This window comes from Mobula birostris, chromosome 2 (genome assembly GCF_030028105.1).
Source record: "Mobula birostris isolate sMobBir1 chromosome 2, sMobBir1.hap1, whole genome shotgun sequence".
NCBI classification, from domain to species: Eukaryota; Metazoa; Chordata; class Chondrichthyes; order Myliobatiformes; family Myliobatidae; genus Mobula; species Mobula birostris.
This window is the reverse complement of record NC_092371.1, coordinates 130681018-130706069: the sequence shown is the minus strand read 5'-3', so window position 1 is coordinate 130706069 and position 25052 is coordinate 130681018. Positions and strand designations below refer to the sequence as shown.

The 25052-nt window shown below is 40.6% G+C and overlaps 1 protein-coding gene across 9 annotated transcripts in view; it reads left to right on the top strand.

Moving 5' to 3' along the window:
- The window catches only part of LOC140191079 (serine/threonine-protein kinase MRCK alpha-like), a 596213-nt gene that overhangs the window by 304572 nt on the left and 266589 nt on the right, over positions 1 to 25052 (top strand). For 6 of the 9 annotated variants that reach the window (XM_072248199.1, XM_072248172.1, XM_072248182.1 and 3 more), the window contains 2 exons: positions 24006 to 24099; positions 24794 to 24823. In XM_072248199.1, coding sequence (XP_072104300.1) covers positions 24006 to 24099; positions 24794 to 24823 — 124 coding nt within the window. The remainder of the gene's footprint in view (positions 1 to 24005; positions 24100 to 24793; positions 24824 to 25052) is intronic. The other 3 variants (XM_072248222.1, XM_072248216.1, XM_072248164.1) reach the window with 1 other exon arrangement.

The window sequence follows — 25052 nt, the reverse complement described above, 5'->3', positions numbered from 1 at the left end:
CTCTATCCATGCCAGTATCTTTCCTGTAATGCCATAGGATTTATCTTGTTCAGCAGCCCTCATGTGTGGCACCTTATCAAATGTCTTCTGAAAATCCAAGTAGATGATATCCACTTTGTCCCCCCTCTTGTAACTTCCTTGAAGAACTCTTAACAGATTTGTCAGGCAATATTTCACTTTACAGAAACCATGCTGACTTTGACTTATTTTATCATTAGTTTCCAAGTACCCCAAAACCTCATCCTTAATAGTAGACTTCCAACAGTTTCCCAACCACTTAGGATCGGCTAATTGGCCTATAATTTCCTTCCTTTTGCCTTCCTCCCTTCTTAAAGAGTGGAGTGATATTTGCAATTATCCAGTCCTCCGGGACCATGTGATTCTTGAAAGATCATGACCAATGCATCGGTTATCTCTTAAGCAACCCCTCTCAGGACTCTAGGATGTTGTCTATCTGGTCCAGTTGACTTATCCACCTTAAGAACTTTGAGTTTCCCTAACACTTTTTCCTTTGTAATAACAATGGCAATTTTTTCTGCTCCCTGACACTCATGGACCTTTGGCACACTGCTGGTGCCTTCTACAGTGAAGACTGATGCAAAGCACTCAAGTTCATCCGCACTTTCTTTGTTCCCCATTGGTACTTCACCAGCATCATTTTTCAGTGGTCCAATATCAAGTCTCACCTCCCTTTTACTCTATATAATGGAAAGAACTTTTAGTATCTTGTTTTATATTATCGGCTAGTTTGCCCTTGTATTTCATCTTTTCCCTTCTTGTACCTTTTCTAGTTGTCTTTTGTTGGATTTTAAAAACTTCCCAAACATCCAACTTCCCACTCACTTTAACTACATTATATGCCATTTCCTTGGCTTTTGTGCTTTGCATGTCAACCACAGTTCCCTATATGAGGTCATTCCTACTCTTGGCCTTTAGGCTCTATAATGAGCCAACCTATAGCTGGGGAGGTGATGACCCCCTCCTGTTTCACTGTTTGAAGTAACTTTTTTAAAATTCTTTCTTTCTTTTCTTCTAATATTTGTATATATGTGCACTTGTAATGCTACTATGATACTGTAATTTCCTTTGGGATCAATAAACTATCTACTATCTATCCATTCATATGAGAGTCCATTTATATGCTAGATGTTCTTGTAATAGATATATACTTATACAGCTTCCTTTACAACAATTAAGTTGAATTTGCCTTCACTATAATCTGGGGAATTGTGTTCGGGGGGGTGGGGTAAACCTCGCTACTATTTCTTTTCTCAGCTGTCACTTTCATTGGATGTAGTCTAGTTCTTGACCCCTGTCAGTTATAACAGTTTCTTCCTGTATACTCAGTCTGTATGTTTTAGGATTTGATAAACCTTCATTATAGCTCTTCACAATAATCTCTTTTCTCATAACCAGCCTAACTTTTTCAGTCTGTCAATATAGCTAAAAACTTGAATATAGAATTGTTTTGATAAATCTATTTTGTGCCTTCCCCAATTCTGCAATGTCTTTTCTAGTTTCACACGCAGAATTGTACACGATAAATAATGCAATGTTTATTGAATAATCTGAGGTTTTATAAATTTGCTGTATGAATATTGCTTTTTGACACCTGGATATGTCCCCTGCTTCTTTATGAATTACTGTCAATGGATCTTTTCTAATAGGTACAGAGCAGGTCAGACAGCACATGTGACAAGTTTACGTTTCAAGTCTAAGTCCCTTCATCTGAACTGGGAAAGAGAGTAAAACAAGTTAGTATTTGGTAGCAGAGAGGGATCTTCTAAGTTCCTTAGAGTGAAAAGGCAGTCTTGGTTTGCACTCTTTCCCCAAAGTAGATTGCCTTTAACCCTGCAGTTTCAGCGTAGATTTATTTTCTGAAGCCCCTAGAGAAGGGCTTGAAACCTCAATGCCAACAGCTGAAACACAAATGCATGTAATGTTCCTTGGGAAGCATGCCAGCATTATGGCTAAAATTAGCTTTGACATTATTTTTGTCATTGGAGCTTCAGTTTGTTTGCTGCAGTGACGAACAAAGAGATGAAGTCTAACATTATGTTTTGGAAAAGACGGAGGGAGGCAAAAGAGGTGGGGGGGTGTCGCTCATCAGAAATAGTGTCGCAGCTGCAGAAAAGGAGGAAATCATAGAGGGATTGTCCACTGAGTGTCTGTGGGTGGAAGTTAGGAACAGCAAGGGGTCAATAACGATACTGGGTGTTTTTTTTATAGACCACCCAATAGTAACAGGGTCATCGAGAAGCAGATAGGGAAACATTCTGGAAAGGTGTAATAATAAAGGGTCATCATGGTGGGAGATTTTAATTTCCCCTATATTGATTGGCATCTTCCGAGAGCAAGGGGTTTAGATGGGATGGAGTTTGTTTGGTGTGTTCAGGAAGCTTTCCTGACACAATATGTAGATTAGCCTACAAGAGGAGAGGCTGTACTTGATCTTGTATTGGGAAATGAACCTGGTCAGGTGTCAGGTCTCTCTGGGAGAGCATTTTGGAGATAGTGATCATAATTCTATCACTTTAGCATAGTATTGGAGAGGGATAGGAACAGACAAGTTGGGAAAGTGTTTAATTGGAGTAAGGGAAAATATGAAGCTATCAGGCAGGAACTTGGAAGCATAAATTGAGAGCAGGTGTTCTCAGGGAAATGTACGGCAGAAATGTGGCAAATGTTCAGGGGATATTTGCGTGGCGTTCTGCATCGGTATGTTCCAATGAGACGGAAAGGATGGTAGGGTACAGGAACCGTGGTATACAAAGGCTGTTGAAAATCTAGTCAAGAAGAAAAAAGCTTATGAAAGGTTCAAAAAACTAGGTAATGATAGGCTAGCAGGAAGAGCTTAAGAATGAAATTAGGAGAGCCAGAAGGGGCCATGAGAAGGCCTTGGCGAGCAGGATTGAGGAACACCCCAAGGCATTCTACAGACATGTGAAGAGTGAGAGGATAGGACCAATCAAGTGTGACAGTGGAAAAGTCTGCATGGAACCGGAGGAGATAGAGCAGATACTTAATAAATACTTTGCTTCGGTATTCACTACGGAAAAGGACTTAGACAATTGTAGGGATGACTACAATGCTGGACCTTTTGGAAAGCATCAAGTTGGATAAGTCACCAGGACCGTTCGAGATATACCCCAGGCTACTGTGGGAGGTGAGGGAGGAGATTGCTGAGCCTCTGGCAATGATCTTTGCATCATCAATGGGGATGGGAGAGATTCTGGAGGATTGGAGGGTTGCAGACATTGTTCCCTTTTTCAAGAAAGGGAGTAGAGATAGCCCAGGAAATTATAGACCAGTGAATCTTACTTTAGTGGTTCGTAAGTTGATGAAGATCCTGAGAGGCAGGATTTATGAACATTTGGAGAGGCATAATATGATTAGGAATAGTCAGCATAGCTTTGTCAAAGGCAGGTCGTGCCTTACGAGCCTGACTGAATTTTTTGAGGATGTTATTAAACATGTTGATGAAGGTAGAGCAGTAGATGTAGTGCATATGGATTTCAGCAAGGCATTTGACAAGGTGCCCTATGCAAGGCTTATTGAGAAAGTAAGGAGGCATGGGATCCAAGGAGACCTTGCTTTGTGGATTGCCCACAGAAGACAAAGAGTGGTTGTAGACGGGTCATATTCTGCATGGAGGTTGGTGACCAGTGGTGTGCTGCAGGAATCTGTTCTGGGGCTCCTTCTCTTCGTGACTTTTATAAATGACCTGGATGAGGAAGTGGAGGGATCGATTAGTAAATTTGCTGATGACACAAAGGTTGGGGGTGTTGTGGATAGTGTATAGGACTGTCAGAGGTTACAGCGGGACATTGATAGGATGCAAAACGGGGCCGAGAGGTGGCAGACGTTCAACCCAGATAAATGTGAGGTGGTTCATTTTGGTAGGTCAAATATGATGGCAGAATATAGTATTAATGGTAAGACTCTTGGCAGTGTGGAGGATCAGAGGGATCTTGGAATCTGAGTCCATAGGTCACTCAAAGCTGATACGTAGGTTGATTCGGTGGTTAGGAAGGCATACGGTGTATCGACCTTCATTAACCGTGGGATTGAGTTCAAGAGCCGAGAGGTAATATTACAGCTATATAGGACCTTGGTCAGACCCCACTTGGAGTACTGTGCTCAGTTCTGGTCACCTCACTACAGGAAGGATGTGGAAACTATAGAAAGGGTGCTGAGGAGATTTACAAGGATGTTGCCTGGATTGAGGAGCATTCCCTATGAGAATAGGTTGGGTGAACTTGGCCTTTTCTCTTTGGAGTGACAGAGGCTGAGAGGTGACCTGATAGAGGTGTATAAAGTGATGAGAGGTATTAATCGTATGAATAGTCAGAGGCTATTCATACCCGGGGCTAAAATGGCTAACACGAGAGGGCCCAGTTTTATGGTGCTTGGAAGTAGGTACAGAAGAGATGTCAGGGGTTAAGTTTTTCCATACAGTGTGGTGAGTGCGTGAAATAGTGCCAACGACATTGGTGGAGGTGGATATGGATAGGGTCTTTTACAGGGCTGTGGGTAACCCTAGGTAATTTCTTAAGTAAATGTTCAGCACGGCATCGTGGGCTGAAGGGTCTGTATTGTGCTGTAGGTTTTCCATCATAATCCTGTGTCACAGGTTGTTGAGGCTCAATGCTGTATATTGTGAATTGGGAGCATATTAAGTGGGCTTTCAATTTGCTGGATAACTCCTAATCCTATTTCTAAGCTCAGTAATTTCAAAAAGCACATGTATTTGATGTCTGCAAAACTATATATCCCGAATGGTATGTATTAAGTAAATTAAGAGGTATTTATCCTTATGATACATGGTGATTTATACATTGTGTTTATTTTTGGAATTTCTGAAATGTTGGAATACAAGAGAAATTCGGGGCAGCTTAGGGTGCAGTGACTTCTGATATGATGAGCAGCCATTAGTTGTCTCTGGTATTGTCTGGCCTGTAAATAGGGAATGCCCTCTGTCTGCTGTGTTAGACTGCCAGTTACCTTTAAATTTAATCTACAAGAATCAACATACAACCAGAAAATTAGAGTGGGGAAGGGGTTCAACATCAGCAACTATTGAGAATAACCTCTGCACAATGATGTTAGGAGATCTCTGGGCATTAACATTTATTAAAATGCAGGTGCTGCTCTTGCAATTTATTTTAGCTATCCCCTCAACCCAGGTTCCTTGAATTCATCCAACTTCCCAAAAGTGTAGGATGTTAGCTAAGAGATGTTTCCAGTGCATGTAGGTATAATGAACAACGTGGTAACTTCAGATAATTACAGCATCTCTGCTCCAGGTAAGCCAGCACAGAAATGTGGAGGTGTGAATCTGTGGTGGTTACATGGAGTTTTATTGCATTTTGTATAGTCTGCACAGAGTAGAGGAGGAGATAAGACCATAAGACATAGGAACAGAATTAGGCCATCTGGCCCATTGAGTCTGCTCTGCCATTCAATCATGGCTGATCCTTTTTTCTTCTCCTCAACCCCAGATCCTGGCCTTTTCCCCGTAAATTTTGATGCCATGTCCAATCAAGAACTCTGCCTTAAATACACCCAACGACTTAGCCTCCACAACAGCATGTGGCAACAAATTCCGCAAATTCACCACCCTTTGGCTAAAGAAATTTCCCTGTATCTCTGTTTTGAAAGGGCGCCCCTCTATCCTGAGGCTGTGCTCTCTTGTCCTAGACTCTCCCACCATGGGAAACATCCTTCCACATCTGCTCTGTCTAGGCCTTTCAGCATTTGAAAGGTTTCATTGAGATCCCCCCTCCCCCAATCCTTCTGGATTCCAGTGAGTACAGACCCAGAGCCATCAAATGTTCCTTGTATGATGACCCTTTCATTTCTGGAATCAACCTTGTGAACCTCCTCTGGACTCTCTCCAATTTCAGCACATCTTTTCTAAGATGAGGGGCTCAAGACTGTTCACAATACTCAAGGTGAGGCCTTACCAGTGCCTTATAAAGCCTCAGCATCACATCCTTGCTCTTGTATTCTAGACCTCTTGAAATGAATGTTAATGTGGCATTTGCCTTCCTCACCACCGATTCAACCTGCAAGTTGACCTTTAGGGTGATCTGCACAAGAACTCCCAAGTCCCTTTGCATCTCGGATTTTTGGATTTTTTTCCCCATTTAGAAAATAGTCCGCACATTTATTTCTACTACCAAAGTGAATGACCATGCATTTTCCAACATTATATTTCATTTGCCACTTCCTTGCCCATTCCCTAAATCTGTCTAAGTTCTTCTGCATCCTACCTGTTTCCTCAACACTACCTGCCCCTCCACCAATCTCCATATCATCTGCAAACTTGGCAACAAATCCATCTGTTCCATCATCTAAATCATTGATATACAGCATAAAAAAAAGTGGTTCCAACACCGATCCCTGCGGAACACGGCTAGTCACTGGCAGCCAACCAGAAAAAAACCCTTTTATTCCCACTCACTGCCTCCTACCAGTCACCCAATGCTCTAAGCATGTTAGTAACTTTCCTGTAATACCACGGGCTCTTAACTTGGTAAGCAGCCTCATGTGTGACATCTTGTCAAAGCCTTCTGAACGTCCAAATATACAACATCCACTACATCCCCTTTATGTGTCCTACTTGTGATCTCCTCAAAGACTTCCAACAGATTCGTCAGGCAGGATTTTCCCTGAAGTAAGCCATGCTGACTTTGTACTATCTTGTCCTGTGTCACCAAGTATTCCATCACTTCATCCTTAACAATTGATTCTAACATCTTCCCAACCACTGAGGTCAGGCTAACTGGTCTGTAATTTCCTTTCTGCTGCCTTTTGCAATTTGCAACTTCCCAATCCTCTGTCACCATGCCAGAGTCCAATGATTTTTGAAAGATCATTTCTAATGCCACCACAATCTCTAACGCTACCTCTTTCAGAACCCTAGGGTGCAGTTCCTCTGGTCTGGATAACTTATGTACTTATAGGTCTTTCAGCTTTCAGAGGTGGTTCGGAACAACTTTGAGCTGATAAGGGAGTATCAAAGCTGATGTTCTTCACCTTCACAATATTTAGTGTCACATTTAGAATATGAACAACGATTACAAGGCTTCATAACTCTGCACATTATAGGAAGGATAGCTTCAGGGTGAAAGTGGCCAATGTTCAAAAGAGATTTATTAGTCAAGTTTTCTCGGTACCTGGAACATATTACTAGAAGTGGTGGAAGAAGATAGGATAGGAGTGTTAACGAGGCATATGAACAGGCAGGGAGCAGAGGGATATTATCCACTTGTATTATCAGAAAAGGCATCCTGTGCTGTACCATTCTACAGTTTGTGTTTTTATTGTTCTGTTTTTCTATTTTGGCACACATTACAAAAAGCACTTCTGGACCACCATCTTGCAGCAGGACATAAAAAAGATTCCTCAGTATCACCAAGAACATAGTCATTATTAACAAGCAGTTAACCATATGGTCCATCCGTGAAATAATTTCCCTGTTGCTACATGGCCCCAGAAATCCAGGTTCATTCCTGTCCTCTGGTGCTATATGTGTGGAATTTGCATCTTCACCCTGCATCATTGTGGGTGTCCCAATATGTTCCGAGTTCTTCCTATGTGCGAAAGGTATGCTGGTCAGTACGTTAATTGACTAATTTAAATTGTTCTAATGTAGATAGGTGGCAGAAGAATCAAAGAGGTTAACATTTCTACCCAGACATATATAGGGTAGATTGTCTGTTTTGTTTTTCATCCTGGGAACAAAATGCTGATTATCTACCCGATATGTCTCACATACCTTTATGTACTTCTATCAGATCACCCCTCAGCCTCTGGCATCCCAGAGAAAACAGTCCAAGCTTGTCCAACCTCTGCTCACAGGGCATACTTTCTAATCCAGGCAACGTTCTGCTGAACCTTTCCTGCCCCTTATCCATGGCCTTCACATCCTCTTATAATGAAGTGATCTGAAGTGTGCACAGTGTTGCCTAACCAAAATTTAGATCAGCTGCAGCATGACTTTCTGACATTTAAATGTCCTGACCAAGGAAGGCAAACATGCTGCATGCTTTCTTTACATCCTATCTACTTGTGTTGCTACTTACATGAGCCCCCAAACATCCCTCTGTATATCATTGCTGTTAAAGGTCTTGCCACTTACTTTATATTTTCTCTTTACATAGTCATAGTCATACTTTATTGATCCCGGGGGAAATTGGTTTTCGTTACAGTTGCACCATAAATACTTAAATAGTAATAAAACCATAAATAGTTAAATAGTAATATGTAAATTATGCCAGGAAATAAGGCCAGGACCAGCCTATTGGCTCAGGGTGTCTGACCCTCCAAGGAAGGAGTTGTAAAGTTTGATGGCCACAGGCAGGAATGACATCCTATGACGCTCTGTGTTGCATCTCGGTGGAATGAGTCTCTGGAAGAATGTACTCCTGTGCCCACCCAGTACATTATGTAGTGGATGGGAGACAGTGATCAAGATGGCATGCAACTTGGACAGCATCCTCTTTTCAGACACCACCGTCAGAGAGTCCAGTTCCATTCCCACAACATCACTGGCGTTACGAATGAGTTTGTTGATTCTGTTGGTGTCTGCTACCCTCAGCCTGCTGCCCCAGCACACAACAGCAAAACATGATCGCACTGGCCACCACAGACTCATAGAACATCTTCAGCATCGTCCGGCAGATGTTAAAGGACCTCAGTCTCCTCAGGAAATAGAGACATCTCTGATCCTTCTTGTAGGCAGCCTCAGTGTTCTTTGACCAGTCCAGATTATTGTCAATTTGTATCCCCAGGTATTTGTAATCCTCCACCATGTCCACACTGACCCCCTGGATGGAAACAAGGGTCACCGGTACCTTAGCTCTCCTCAGGTCTACCACCAGCTCCTTAGTCTTTTTCACATTAAGCTGCAGATAATTCTGCTCACACCATGTGACAAAGTTTCCTACCGTAGCCCTGTACTCAACCTCATCTCCCTTGCTGATGCATCCAACTATGGCAGAGTCATCCGAAAACTTCTGAAGATGACAAGACTCTGTGCAGTAGTTGAAGTTCGAGGTGTAAATGGTGAAGAGAAAGAGAGACAAGACAGTCCCCTGTGGAGCCCCAGTGCTGCTGATCACTCTGTCGGACACACAGTGTTGCAAGCTCACGTACTGTGGCCTGCCAGTCAGGTAATCAAGAATCCATGATACCAGGGAAGCATCCTCCTGCATCTCTGTCAGCTTCTCCCCCAGCAGAGCAGGGCGGATGGTGTTGAACGCACTGGAGAAATCAATAAACATGACCCTCACAGTGCTCGCTGACTTGTCCAGGTGGGCGTAGACATGGTTCAGCAGGTAGACGATGGCATCCTCAACTCCTAGTCGGGGCTGGTAGGCGAACTGGAGGGGATCTAAGTGTGGCCTGACCATAGGCCGGAGTAGCTCCAGAACAAGTCTCTCCAAGGTCTTCATGATGTGGGAGGTCAATGCCACCGGTCTGTAGTCATTGAGGCCGCTGAGGCGCGGCGTCTTCGGCACAGGGACGAGGTAGTACGTTTTCCACAGCACAGGAACCCTCCGGAGCCTCAGGCTCAGGTTGAAGACATGGCGAAGTACTCCACATAGCTGAGGGGCACAGGGTTACATTTGACGTCCTAAGGTGCAATGCCTGAGAGCTGTCTGGATTAAGCTCCAGCTGCCATTTCTGTGACAATAATCTTCACTATTCACTTCGCTGCCAATTTTTATGTCACCTGCAAACTTACTAATCAGCCTACCCAATTTTGTCCCGATCTTTTGTTTATATATATAAAATAACACTCATCCAGTACTACAATCCAATCTGTCAAGTGTCCATAGATCCCATGTATCAGTCTGACATGAGGGACTTTCTCAAAAGTTTACTAAAGTCCAGATCTAAAATATCCATTTCCCTACCCATATCAATCATTTTCAGCACATCATCAAAAAATTTAGTCAAATTTGTAAGACATGATCTCTCCAGCACAAAGCCATGCTGACTATCCCTAACATTTATGCTTTTCCAGATGTGGGTACATCTTATCTTTAAAAAAATCTTCTCCAGTGATTTCTGTACCACTGTAAGATTCACCAGCCTATAATTTCTTTGTCTCTTTTGCTCTTCTGTAACAGAGGAACAATATAATCTAGACTCCAGTCCTCTGGTACCTTGACTGTGCAAAAGATGGTTCAAAGATCTCTGTTAAGGCCCAGTCTCGTACCTGCCACTCTGGGATAAACTGGGATAGAACACTATCCACCTTAATGTTCTACAAGTGTTCCACCACTACCTCCTTGTTATCAACATGCCCTAGAACAGGGGTCCATGGCATAAAAAAGGTCAGGAACTCCTGCCCTTGAACAATAAGATAAGCCCCCCTGATCTTGCTATTCTTTACGTCAGTGGTCTCCAACCACCGAGCCGCGAGGAAACGATATGATTTGGCAATATGAAACGATGTAAGTCAGCTGCACCTTTCCTCATTCCCTGTCACGCACTGTTGAACTTGAAATAACCTACCAAATCATACCAAATAACACTAACATATAGTAAAAGCAGGAATGATACAATAACTACACAGCCTATATAAAGTAGAAATAATGTATGTATAGTGCAGTTTCACTTAACAGAATCAGGAAGATTAAGCCAAAACCGATTTGTAGAAGAAAAATCGGCACGTACACACAGGCGCACATCATGTATAGGCACGTCACACATGCACACACAAGTGCCCATGCAAGACTTCATGGTCATGGTAGTCTTTCTCAGGGTAAACACAAGTGTCCCGTATTTGACTGCTACTTTTGTCCCTTATTTGGGAGTGAGAAAGTTGGCAACCCTACTTGAACAACCCCCACCCCCGGCCAGTCCACAAGAATATTGTCAATATTAAACCGGTCTGCAGGGCAAAAAAAGTTGGGGACCCTGCTTTATGTTCTGTTTGATGATTCCAATGCCAAGTAGTCAGTTACTACACTGCCTACTTTGTCTGGTTCTAGCCATAAATTCCCTTCCTAAACTTTTATAACCATTAATAATCTGTGATTCATGGCTAAATTGCTATTTCTGATAATATAGTGTTCCTGCAAATTGATTGTTGACTATCATAGAGTACCCTAGGAATGTACCAGGTGTTGGTTTCTGTTGGTTACTATATTTAGTTCAGGAATATCTGTGATCAGGAGGCTATTGGAGATTAAGTACTGTTTCCCGAGTCTGTAATTTGGGAAGAATACAGGGAAGTTCCTGTCGCTCTGTACCACATCTGATCCCTAATTATGCACTGGTATTTCATGTTGTCGTTAGATTTGTACAGCTTGGAAACTAATCTGTATCAACAAAGATGCCTATCCATGCTAATCTCATCTGTCTAAATTTGGTCCATATCTCTATTTCTTTTCCTGTCATGAATGTGTCCAAATGCTTTTTAAACATTGTAATTGTATCCACCTCTACCACTTCTTCTGGCAGCTTGTTTCATCTACTCACACCCTCTGTGTGAAAACCTTGTTTCTCAGATCCCTTCTGATTTTCCCCCTCTCACCTTAAACTTGAGATCTTTAGATTTAGACTTCTGTACCTGGGGGAAAAGACTCTATCAACCCTATCTGTGTCCTTCATAATTTTATAAACCTCTTAAGTTCACCCCTCAGCTCCATTCACTCTGAGAAAACAGTCTATGCAATCTATTCTTGTAACTTAAGCCCTCCATTCCTGTGAATATTTTCTGCACTCTGTCTAATTTAATCTCACCATTCCTGTAGCATTGCAACCAGAACTGTACACAATACTTCACCTGTAACCTAACTCAACAGTTTTCCGACTCCTGTACTCAGTGCCTTGGCCAATGAAAGCAAGCAAACCATATCTACCTGTGGTGTCAGTTACAGGGAACAATGCCATGTTCCTCGAGGGCACTTCATTCAACAGCACTCTCTAGAGCTCTGCCAGTCACCATGTATGTTCTGTCCTGGTTTAACTTCTGGGAGTTAGATTAGATTAGATAATGTATCACTTTGCATTATGAGTTAAATTCCATCAGCCATCAGCCTGTGTGATTATTGCTGATTACACTGAGATAGCTATCCTTGTGTGTGATAGAAATCATCAATTATATAGGGATATTTCCTGCTAAGTTTCTGTTGGGCTTCTTTACTCACATTGTAGCTTTATGAATAGACAGATGATCATCCATCAGAGTTGTAGTTACTATGTTGCTTTCATTTACTCTTGGGATGTGGAACCTCACCAAAAAGATAAGCTTTGTAACAGTTTGCAGCAGTTGAGTGTCCCACCTTGAGAAATGTGTATTTGAATGCTAGTCTGGGAGGGTTACCACTTTGTCAGAGTGAACTGTGAAACATTCTGTTAAATTTTTCTGAGTTTCTCAACTAAATTTACCTTTTCCTCATTGTTCTAACAATGTGTATAAACTTCATTTGTATCATATTTTTGACTTAGTGATCACATATAATAGCCAGAGGGTGCTGAGGAGATTTAACAAAATGTTGCCTGGATGATGAGAGGCATAGATTGAGTGGATAAGCTAAAGACTTTTTCCCAGCATGGAAACAGCAAATATGAAGGAGCATAATTTTAAGGTGATTGGAAGAAAGTATAGAGGGGGATGGCAGAGATAAGTTTTTTTTTATATAAGTTGTAAGTTTGTTTTAAGTTGTAGGTGCACGGAAAGCCCTGCCAGGGGTTATGGTGCTGACAGATACAGTAGGGGCATTAGTGACTCTTGGATAGGCATGTGGATGATGGAAAATGGAGGGCTACATAGGAGGGAAGGTTTAGATTGATCTTAGAGTAGGTTTCAGTTTCAGAGGGAGAAACTAAAATCAGATTTTATCAGTATTACAATGGAGTAAGGGAAATTACAGAGTCATGAGAGAGGAGCTGACCAAAGTTGAGTGGAAGGGGACACAGACCGGATGATGGCAGAACAGCAATGACTGGAGTTTCTAGCAGTCGTTTGGAAGGCACAGGAAAGATGCATTGCAAAGATGAAGTATTCTAAAAGAGAGGATGACACAATTGTGCCTACAGGGAAGTAAAAAGCAACATAAAAGCAAAAGGGAAGGTACATAATACAGCAAAAATTAGTGGGAAGTTAAAGGATTGTGAAGCTTTTAAAAGCCAACAAAAAACAATGTAAAAAACCAGAAGGAGACAAAAGATGAAATATGAAGGTAAGCTAGCCAATAATATAAAAGAGAATACCAAAAGTTGTATTTTTTCCAGATATACAGTGCTGTCCAAAAGTCTTAGGTAGATATAAGACTTATCTTTGTGAATCTGGCAGGAGCCATGGATGCTGCAAGTGGCGAGGGTGGAGTGCTCCGTAAGGAGTGTGGAAAAGGTGGCAGACAAGGCGTGTGGGGGGGGGGGTGGGCATTGGTGCGAGTGCAGACACACCCAGTCCCGAGTCAGCAGGCAAGGTCATTTGACTCCAAACAGTTGATTTTCTGATCATTACAGAATGTCTCCGGTGCTTGGTTAAATAGGCCAAAGTCAGCATAGTTTCTTTAAGGGAAAATCTTGCCTGACAAGTCTGTTGGAATTCAATGAGGAAATAACAAGCAGAATAGACAAAGGAGAGTCAGTGGATGTCGTATACTTGGATTTTCACAAGGCCTTTGACAAGGGGTTATACATGCATAATGAGTAATAATGCATTGGAGTACTTCTGAATAGTTTTGGGCCGTGTCAGATGTGGGAATCCTGGGAATCTTCCAGTCTCCCAGATGGTCACATCTGCACCAGGTGCACCAAGATGCAGCTCCTGAGAGACCATGTTAGGGATCTGGAGCTGCGGCTTGGTGGCCTACAGCTTATTAGGGAAAGTGAGCAGGAGATGGATAGGAGTTATAGGTCAGCCCAAGCTACAGGAGTTAGATAAGTGGGTGACTGTCAGAGAAGGGAAGGGAGGAGCTCAGATAGTAGAGAGCACCCCTGTGGCCATCTCCCTCAGTAATCGTTACCTCATTTTGGATGCTGTTGAGGGGGGTGACCTGACAGAGGATGACCATGGCGACTGGGTCTCTGGCACTGAGCCTGGTTCCGTGGTGCAGTAGGGAGAGAGGAAGATGAGGAATGCGGTAGTCATAGGGGATTTCACAGTGAGGGGAACATACAGGAGGATCTGTCAGCCTGATAGAGATACCCACATGGTGTGTTGGCTCCCAGGTGCCAGGGTACAGGATGTCTCGGATCGAGTGCAGAGAATTCTGAAGGGAGAGGGTGAACAGCCAGAAGTCTTGGTACACGTTGGTACCAATGACAGAGGTAGAAAAAGGGAGGAAGTCCTGAAAAGAGGATTCAGGGAGTTAGGTTGGAAGCTGAAAAGCAGGACCTCCAGGGTAGTAATCTCAGGATTGCTGCCTGTGTCACTTGCTAACAAGCGCAAGGATAGCATGATCAGGCATATTAATGCATGGCTGAGAGACTGGTGTAGGGGGCAGGGATTCAGATTCCTGGATCATTGCAACCTCTTCTGGGGGAGGTGTGATCTGTATAAAAAGGACTGGTTACCCCTGAACCCAAAGGGATCGGCTGTGCTGGATTGGGTGTTGTGCAATGATCCGGAGGTGATAAGAGAGCTTACGTTAAAGGAACCCTTAGGGAACAGTGATCACAATATGATCAAGTTCACTTTGAAATTTGAGAAGGAGGATCTAAAATCCAATGTGTCGGTACTTAAGTGGAATAAAAGAAATTACAATGGCATGAGAGGGGAACTGGCCAAAGTTGACTGGAAAGGGACACCAGCAGGAAGGGCAGCAGAGCAGCAATGGCCTGGAGAAAAATGAGGGAAGTGCAAGACAGGTATATTCCAAGTAAGAAGAAACTTTCAAATGGAAGAAGGACAAGTGAAGTTAGAGCCAAAGTAAAAAAAGAGGGCAAACAAGGAAACCAAAGCTAGTGGGAAGATAGAGGATTGGGAAGCTTTTAAAAACTTGCAGAAGAAAACTAAGAAGGTCATTAGGAAGGAAAAGGTGAATTATGAAAGGAAGCTGGCAACTTAATATCAAAGAAGATACTAAAAGCTTTTTTAAGTATATAAAGGGTAAAAAGAGACGAGGGTAGATATAGGATCAATAGAAAATGACGCTGGAGATATTGTAATGAGAGATGCAGAGATGGCAGAGGAACTCAATGTGTATTTTGCAGCAGTCTTCACAGTGGAAGACATCTGCAGTATACTGGATATTCAAGAGTGTCAGGAAAGTGAAGTACGTGCAGTGAAAATTATGACTGAGAAGCTGCTCAGGAAGCTTAATGGTCTGAGGGTGAATAAATCTCCTGGACCTGATGGAATGCACCCTTGGGTTCTGAAGGAAGTAGTTGGAGAGATTGCAGAGGCATTAACAATGATCTTTCAAGAATCAATAGATTCTGGCATTGTACTGGATGACTGGAAAATTGCAAATGTTACTCCACTATTTAAGAAGGGTGGGAGGCAGCATAAAGGAAAGCATAAGCCTATTAGGCTGACATCTGTGGTTAGGAAGTAGTTGGAATCGATTGTTAGGCATAAGATTACGGAGTACCTGGAGGCACATGACAAGATAGGCCAAAGCCAGCATGGTTTACTGAAAGGAAAATCGTGCCTGACTAAGCAACTTCAGGATTTTGAGAAATTGCAAGCAGGGTAAACAAAGGAGGTACATTAGATGTGGTGTACTTGGATTTTCAGAAGGCCTTTGACAAGGTGCCACATATGAGGTTGTTTAGCAAGATAAGAGCCCATGGAAGTTACAGGGAAGTTACTAGCATGGGTGCAGCATCAGCTCATCAGCAGAAAACAAAGTGGGAATAAAGGGATCCTATTCTGGCTAGCTGCTGGTTACCAATAGAGTTCCACAGAGGTCGGTGTTGAGACCGCTGCTTTTTATGATGTATGTCAATGACTTGGACTGTGGAATTAATGGATTTGTGGCTAAATTTGCCGATGGTACAAAGATAGGTGGAGGAGCGGGTAGTGTTGAGGAAACAGAGAGCCTGCAGAGAGACTTAGATAGTTTAGGGGAATGGGCAAAGAAGAGGCAAATGAAATACAATGTTGGAAAGTATATGGTTATGCACTTTGGTGGAAGAAAGAAACAGGCAGACTATTATTTAGATGGGCAGAGAATTCAAAATGCAGAGATGCAAGGGGACTTGGGAGTCCTTATGCAGGTTAACCTCCAGGTTGGGTCGGTGGTGAAGAAAGCATATGCAATGTTGGCATTAATTTCTAGAGGTATAGAATATAAGAGCAGGGATGTCATGTTGAGGCTCGATAAAGCACTGTGAGACCACACTTGGAGTATTGTGTGCAGTTTTGATCTCCTTATTTTAGAAATGACATTGGCGGGGGGTTCAGAGAAGATGTATGAGAATGATTCCAGGAATGAAAGGGTTACCATATGAGGAACATCTGCCAGCTCTTGGGCTGTATTCCTTGGAGTTCAGTAGAATGAGGGGGGATCTCATAGAAACATTCCGAATATTAAAAGGCCTGTACATATTAGATATGGAGAAGTTATTTCCCATGGTAGGGGAGACTAGGACAAGAGGGCTTGACTTCAGGATTGAAGGATGTCCATTTAGAACAGAGATGCGGAGAAATTACTTTAGTCAGAGGATGGTAAATCTGTGGAATTTGTTGCCATGAGTGGCTGTTGAGGCCAGGTCCTTGGGTGCATTTAATGCAGAGTTAGATAGGTTCTTGATTAGGCAGGGCATCAAAGGGTATGGGGGAGAAGGTAGGGGAGTTGGGGATGACTGGAAGAATTGGATCAGCCCATGATTGAATGGTGGAGCAGACTCGATGGACTGAATGGTTTACTTTTGCCCCTATATCTTATGGTCTTATCGAAGAAAAACTGTGCTGGCATTTAAGAGGGTTCAGGTGAGGTTTACGAGAATGATTCCAGGAATGAAAGGTTTATTCTGAGGGAGGAATTAGAATCAGTTTTAGTATAACTGGCTTGTACATCATGAAAATTTGTTGTTTTTTAGCATCAGTATAGTGCACTAAACAAAATTACTATAAATTACAGAATAAATAATTAATACAAAAAAAGAGGAGCATATGATGGCTCTGGGCCTGTACTCACTGGAGTTTAGAAGAATAAGGGGGTGTTTCATTGAAACCTATCGACTGTTGAAAGACCTGAATAGAGTAGATGTGAAGATGATATTTCCTATAATGGGAGAGTTCAGGACCAGAGAGCACAATCTCAGAATAGAGGGTTGCCCATTTATCGTGGGCAAAGGACCTAACAGTGCGGTATGTTCTATGATAGTGGAATTTGTGATCCTCTTTCACCCTGCCAGCTAAGTAATGTTATTTGAAACCAGCTTTGTGAAGGTTTTTATAAATTGACTGTGACTTCATTAATTGAATAATGGCAGGTATTGACTTATTAACTGAAGTGAAACAGGTTTGATAGAATCTTTCTTCTAATGCACAGGGATGGATGAAGTGATAAGGCTGGTCCAAAACTGAAGGATTTTTTTCCAGAGCATTCTCAAGAAGAGAAAAAATGGGGAAGAAAATCTCAGCAAACTGGTTTACTCTTAAACTTCTAAGTTAGAATTCAGCTTGGTGTGATAAATCTGCATCTGCTTTTCCCTGTTTCTTCCTCCATTCTCTTAAGCTATCTAGTTTGCAGCCTCCTCTGTTCTAGGTCCATTTAATTCAACTTTTCAAGTGGTTAGCAAATGACTTGTCATGCATAAGGTGACAGGAAGCCTGTTTCAATGGTGGTCATGGCTGACAAGTGCAAAAGGCAAATGACATCCTCATTGGAAGAAATATTTCACAAACACTAGCTGTAATGCAAGTCAGAATTCATATCACATCTCTAAAGTGGTAATAAATTATTGAAATCCATCAGAAGTTTTATTGTAAAGTGATGGTTGTCATGTTTTACATTTAAGTTAGACAGCAAAATCATGACGGTGTACAGTATCCTGGTTGTAGGGAAATAATATTCACATCATGGATTTAAAAACGCAAACACGAGGAATTCTGCAGATGCTGAAAATTCAAGCAACACAGATCAAAATTGCTGGTGAACGCAGCAGGCCAGGCAGCATCTCTAGGAAGAGGTACAGTCGACGTTTCAGGCTGATGAAGGGTCTTGCGACTGTACCTCTTCCTAGAGATGCTGCCTGGCCTGCTGCGTTCACCAGCAACCTTGATGTGTGTTGCTCACATCATGGATATTGGTTTTATGACAAGAAACTAGAAAGCTGAAGGGTATGAAGATTTTTTTTCTTCAAATGAAGGGAATTGATTCTTGAGCAATAGATATTCTGAGGGAGGAATTGGAAGTAGTTTTAGTATAACTGGCTTGTATATCATGAAAATTTGTTTTTTTAGCATCAGTATAGTGCAATAAATAAAATTACTATAAATTACAGAATAAGTCATTAATACAAAAAAGAATAATAAAGAAAATCATTCAGAAATCTCATGGTAGAGAGGAAGAAGCTACTTTTGACCTGAAACATCAATAATTCACTTGCACACACGCATGCGCACATACACAATTGACTCACTGAGTTTCTCCACCAGATTGTTTATTGCTACATATTCTAGTACCTGTTGTGTTCTTTGTGTCTGAGTCTTGTTCTTCCAATATGAATCCTTTGTGTATTAATGGGTAAACCTTTGCTAAAGTCAAGATATTCTGAATGGACACATGAAAGATGGCAGATGTTAAAAAATAATACTGCTGTGTTATTTTTTTGAGACAGTAGATATTCAATGGTCCTAACAAGGGGTCTCAGCCTAATAAATTGGCCATCCCTTTGCCTTCGTGGACCTGCTGAGTTGTTCTAGCTGTTTATATTTTGCATGTGTTGTTCTGAATATCAGTCATTCTTATGATACAATCATGCGCTTAAATTAGTAAATCATCCCACCTCCAATCTTCCCACTGCTTATTCTGTGAAATTTCTCAGAACGTTCAGCAACAAATCACACTCCATTAGTCAGTTCTTTTCACAGTCTGGTGGGATGACTTCAGAGACTTTTTGCATTCAAATTGTTGAAATACTCTTTTGATTGATCCTTCAATACTCCTGGGGCATTTATTCATTTTGTTTGTGACATTTTGATTTTCACTAAACTTAACATTACCTCTCAGTGCAATCTGCCCCACATTGATTATACCTGTTATCCCAGTCAATCAGAAGAAAGCTGTTCTTCAATTATTCTCCAAAGAACAACTATTGGAACTATAAAGTATAACTTAGCAAAGGGAGCCATTGCTGTATTTGTTCTCTTCCTAGTGTTTCACCCTTTGCCAACTGTCACTTAAAACCTTTGTGCATCTACTTTCCAAACCTTACATCTGCAGAGAATCTAATTGTGACCTGCAAAATACTCATCAATAAAGTGGACAGCGTAGATTTATCAAACATACCAAGTTGAGTCGTCTTTTGTTGCTCCATTAATTCACTGCTGGTAAGTTAACTTGGTAAAAGTTCAATATTCCTGCCCATTTTTGGCCTGATCCCACTTTTGTGGGCAATCAGTGCTGCAGGCCAGATACATTCACCCATTCATTGTACTCAACTGATATGACACCTGGAGCTATTTTAAAAAAAACTTACTGGGAGGACTCAGCATATTAAGCAACATCTGTTAGTGTTGCTGTTGGTCACCTATGTCAATTAACCAGAATCACGTAGGTAAAGAGTCTTTTAAGAGTACATGAGAAGAGGTTAATACTCTTGTATACAATTCCAAGAAATGTTCTGATATTTTAAATGAAAATGCTTACATTTCTCATTGACATCAGATAATGCACAGCATTTTGTTTCATTGATGATAAATATTACGTTGTAATGTCAGCACAGTTACATCGTCAGTGGGGACATTATTGAACTGCTCGAGCTGCTAGCATTTCATGCGCTACTATTTAAGGAGTTTCACATTTGTTGTGTTTTAAAGCTACAATACCTCTTGCTTATCCCATGAAAGTAATTAAGACTTGTGTGCGTAGTCTTTATTATTTTCCTCTATGTTTTAAGTCTTAATTAGATCTTGTATAACAGCCTAAAAGGAAAATGTAAAACCTGAAATTTGATTTGGTGATTACCTTTCAAATGGTGCATAGTTCAAGGGACTGAAAAGCCAGTGAATCTTCTTGAGCATTTGTGTTTAAAATCAGCTGTTTAATTTGACATAATTTGTAACCTAAATTGGTGATAAGCAATGATATTTTCAAACATTCATTCAGCAAATGTATTTTTGTTATTTTGCACTGACTAAGAGTAGTTATATCACACGGGTTATTTGGGCCAACCAGTTTTCTTACAGTCTTAGTTTTCAGACGTTCTCCTACTCTACCTTGCTTCATCATAACTGAGTTTTGCTTTGGGATGGAGGCTCATTGTTGGATTGGATGTTAGACCAGAAGAACAAGAAGCAGAAAAGGAATGTATTCTATAAAGAGAGGTTGGAATAGTCAAGCATATCTCCTATTTTTTGCAGTCCTAATATGTTTCTTCAGGACTAGGATGGCTTTATTTTTGTGTTCAAGTCCTCATGAACTGAAGGGCACTATGCTGTGTGCTTTTGTAATTTTATTAACAGATATGTCATAAATCTGTGACTCTACCAATCCTACTACTATTTTCCAAGTGCCTTGCTACTCATAAATGATCGATTCTAGCATTTTTCCCACTACTGCTATCAGACTAACTTTTTTAGTGTCTCAATTTTTTCTTTCTCTTCTCACTTAAATCATTCGCAACCTTACGTGGAAAATATTCTCGGAGTTTATGGAATTTTGGAATATAGCAATCAGTGTGTTTCTGTCTTCATAGCTACCTCTTTCAAAACTTAGTATACAGTTTATTAGTTCCTGGGGGTTTTATTGCCTTTCATTAATTTCTCCAATGCTATATGCTTTTTACTGATGTTTATTTATTCCAACTCTCAGACTCAACCTTTTCTCCACTAAATCCAGGAGGTTTCTGGCAAATACATACACAAAATACATGTTTATTTTTGTCACTTCCTTATTCCCCAATATAATTTCGCACACTCTCGTAGTCTTTAACTCTCTTTATCAATTAATTAGTCTTCCTTTGCTAAATGTTGAAGTTTTCCCAGCCCTCAACATTATAGCTCTTATTAACAATATTAGATGCCTCTTGGCTTGATTTAATACCATATTTAGCTTTTCTTGTTTGGCAACAGGGTCCTCCTTGAACTCGTACTACTTATATGAGTAGCTTCCTCTCATGGTGGGTCCATATATTCTCTGTACACCATCACTGCCTTTACGTTCGCAATCCAACTTTGATATTTAATTTGTTGACTTTGCCTGTTATACAATCAGGAAGAAAATCAAATATAATTTGTCAATAACATTTTAAAAAATCTTCCTTCAAAGAAAATAGTGATCTCTAGCTTTGATTTTGTTGAAATATTGGCTCATTTTTGAAAATTGAATATTTACAATATTTACAATGACTTTATAGAGTTAAATGAGCCCAGCAGTGGGAGAAAATTTGATTAATATTACTAGTGATATGGCAATTAACCCAGAGGTTAGAGGAAGATGGAGAAACTGCAAAAACCTTTCAACCATTAGGTTGCTTTATCTGCATATTATCGTTAAAAACTGGAAGCAGGAACTGGCTATTCAGCCTCTCATGCCTTCATGGAGTTAAGGTCTGCTTCTAGCCTTTCTTTTTGCCTTTTGTTTTTGATTCCAAATTGTTGCTGTGTTTTCCAGTCTCCTTTGGATCACCACCAATAAGATACAAGCAACTTTTTTTGTAGCCCTCTCATCGCCTTTTCATTGGTCTGTGTTTGAGGCTAAATTTGGTGCTGTCTCATTCCTAAACTGATCCTACTAATGCATGGGTCTATTACTATGATTGCATTTGTTCATTTCTGGTAAATTGCCTGTTTTTTCCTTAGGCTGTTGAAAGTCTGGATCTATCGGTTCATCACTTCAATTATTGACTCCTGGTTTGCTTTCCTTTTGAACATTCCTGTTTACAGCCTACACATACTATTCCTTAGAGCAAGTATTGTCTGGGTCACTATATCTTGTGTTTAGAAGCAAAGGAATAGCAGTCTACCAACTGGTGTTTGAACCTGTTCCATCATGCGGTTTCAGTCAAGTCTAGATCAACATGCCTTATTTCCATATCCCATATGCAATACAATCTCTGTTTCAAAATTTTCTATAATATCTAGTATCGATATTCAGATGCTTTCAACTACAAGATTTTGAGACTCTCAGCTATTCTGTGAAAAATTGCTTCCTGACTTCACCCTGAGTAATCTGGTTCTTAATTTTCAACTTTTTCCTATTTTTTCTAATGCTTCACTGTTCTTGTCATGATGCAAGGCATCTCATTCAAATTTTCTCATTCACTTTTTGATGTTTCACAGGGATTCAATGTCCTTGTCCTTTTCAGTGTTACTGTTACAGCCAAGCCTAAATGGCCTTTTTCTGTGACACATACTTTTGTCTTTCTCTCCTGCGAAAACAATTGTTCATTTTGTTCTGGGATCAAATGCTTTTCTTGTCACCATGACCCAATCAAATGTAAGTATATCTCTAAACTACTTTGCCATTCAAGGCACTAAACCTCCCTGCTGAGCAATCTGCTTTTCAAGCCCTCCTGGAAATGCTTGCTGACTGTTATACTGCCCTGCCCATATAAAACCATTGCTTTCCCTTTCCTTGGCACAGATATGTGGTCTGAGATTGTTCTTTGTGTAAAGAGCTGTGGAAACACTGACTAATTTCATATTGCCAATGACTTTCAGTATATCTTTGTCCGAAACTGATTCTCTTCTTCCACTTGCAGCTTGATCCATTACATAAGACAGCAAAAGTTAAGTTTCTGCAAAATGCTTCACACTCTGTAGTGTAAGCACTGTCAAACAGAAATGATAAGTTTTTTTTATAAAAGTGGTATAGTTTGTCTTTCAAAGTGCAATAATGAACTGTTTCAGAACTTGGATTTCACAGGCAGTTAGATTTGAATTCTATCATTTATCTCAGTTATTTACCACAGGCATGTTTACTTTCTCACACTGTTTCATATAGTTATCGCAATCTCAACCTGCAGGCTTGCTCATGCACAGTATTTCACCCTTTCACACTTTATTCATTCATGGCATTATGGATGTTGCTGGCAATGGCAGCATTATTGTCTTGAACCTTCATGACCATTTCAAAGGGTAGTGGTTACATATTGGTCAAATAGTAGAATTCCTTTCTCAGGAAATGTGTTCTCATGACAGTGCTGGACTTTGATCATTATTGCAGGCCAATCATATTGAAATTTAAAGTTTCCATTGATTTGAACAAATGCCACCAAAGCAGGAGTGCAGACCTTTGGATTCTCACTCTTAGTTGCCCCTCAGTATGTTCAGGGAAGATAATACAGATAAGCTGGCGTAGAGGGATACTTTATTTAGGGACAAGTAGGTTAGCAAATTAATTGAGCTTAAAAAACCCCAACTGTAACATAATAAACATAGTAACTGCAAGTTTTCAGATTAAAAAGAGAAACTGCTCAGATATATGGATCTTTACTGAAGAACTAAGGAATCTTCCTATTTTCCTTAGTAGGGCAAAGCATTTATAAAGGATAATAGTGCAGTAATTCCTTGTAAATATATAATTAATGTATAAAAATATCCCAAGGAGCTGCTTTATGTATGGTGGTGTTACAGTTGTTAAGTTACAGGACTAGTAACACTAGTAAATAAAACCAAAATGCTGACATACACAATAGGTCTGGTAGCATCTGTTTTGAAAGAAAGAAAGGTAACATTTCACATCAGTAACTTTTTAAGATGAGATCTAGGTGATCAGAGGCATGAATTCAGATCCCTCCGTGGCTGATGTGGAATTTAAATTAACTATCTGAAATTTGCAAAAAAAAACTGCTTGTTCCACTTACGCACTAATGGTCAGTGTTGTGTTTCAAAATCTGTTCTTCTCTTTATTCAGGGACATCAAACCAGACAACATTCTTTTGGATGTAAATGGGCATATCCGACTGGCAGACTTTGGCTCCTGTCTCAAGCTTATGGAAGATGGAACAGTGAGTTACAAGTAACATCTTAAAAAAAATTGTGCTGCATTTATATTTAGTCAGAATGTGAATGAGATGTGTTGCATCATTTTTATTTTTAAATTGTCTTCAAGTACATATTGAAGGTTTTCTGATTACATGCATTAATCCTAATTCACTCCCTTTTCCATTCTACCTTAATGCCACGATGTACTCTTTCCCAATTCAAGGTCCTTGAGACTTTCATTTGTGCTGTGGAGACCCAGATCTCAAAGCAGCTCCGTAGGCCCATATACTTGACTCTTGTTGATTAAGTGTTGCAATTTTTTAAAACATTGAGCTCAATTTATATTTGTACCAAACATAGTTCACTAAAACATCCAGGGAGTAAAATGTTCTACCAAGTGCCAGTTCTAAAAGTCAACCAGCTGGATATTGTCAGGATAAAGTGCCTGTTATTCTGTATACTTGATTGGCTATTGCTTTAAACTAATCTTATATGTTATTTTGAACTCAGTGTGTTAAATTTAGACTTGTGAAGGATCTGCAGTCAAACAATTGCTTGTATATGAGTAATAGATAAAATGTTGTCATGGATTTTAAGTAAATGTTTATGGCAACAAGAGGGCTACCTTTAGTAAGATGGGTTTAGATGAGCCAAATGACCTACCACATCTGTTCTTATTTCTGTGATATGCTCATGTCACGTTCCTTTTTATTTCAGCGAACGATTACTCTGCTCAGCAAGGATCAGGTAACCCAGGCAGGCAGTACGTATGTGTGTCTCACACCCTGCCCACAGTTTGAGCACTGGGGACTATGCTGCACTTCACCTGCACCACAAACCAGACACAGAGCAGAATTGTACAACCACCACAGTCAGCATACACCCTCATGATTAAATGCCGAATTTGCCCAAACCTGAACTAGGATAATCTCACTTTAAATATCTGACACAATGAATCAATACTTCACCACCCACT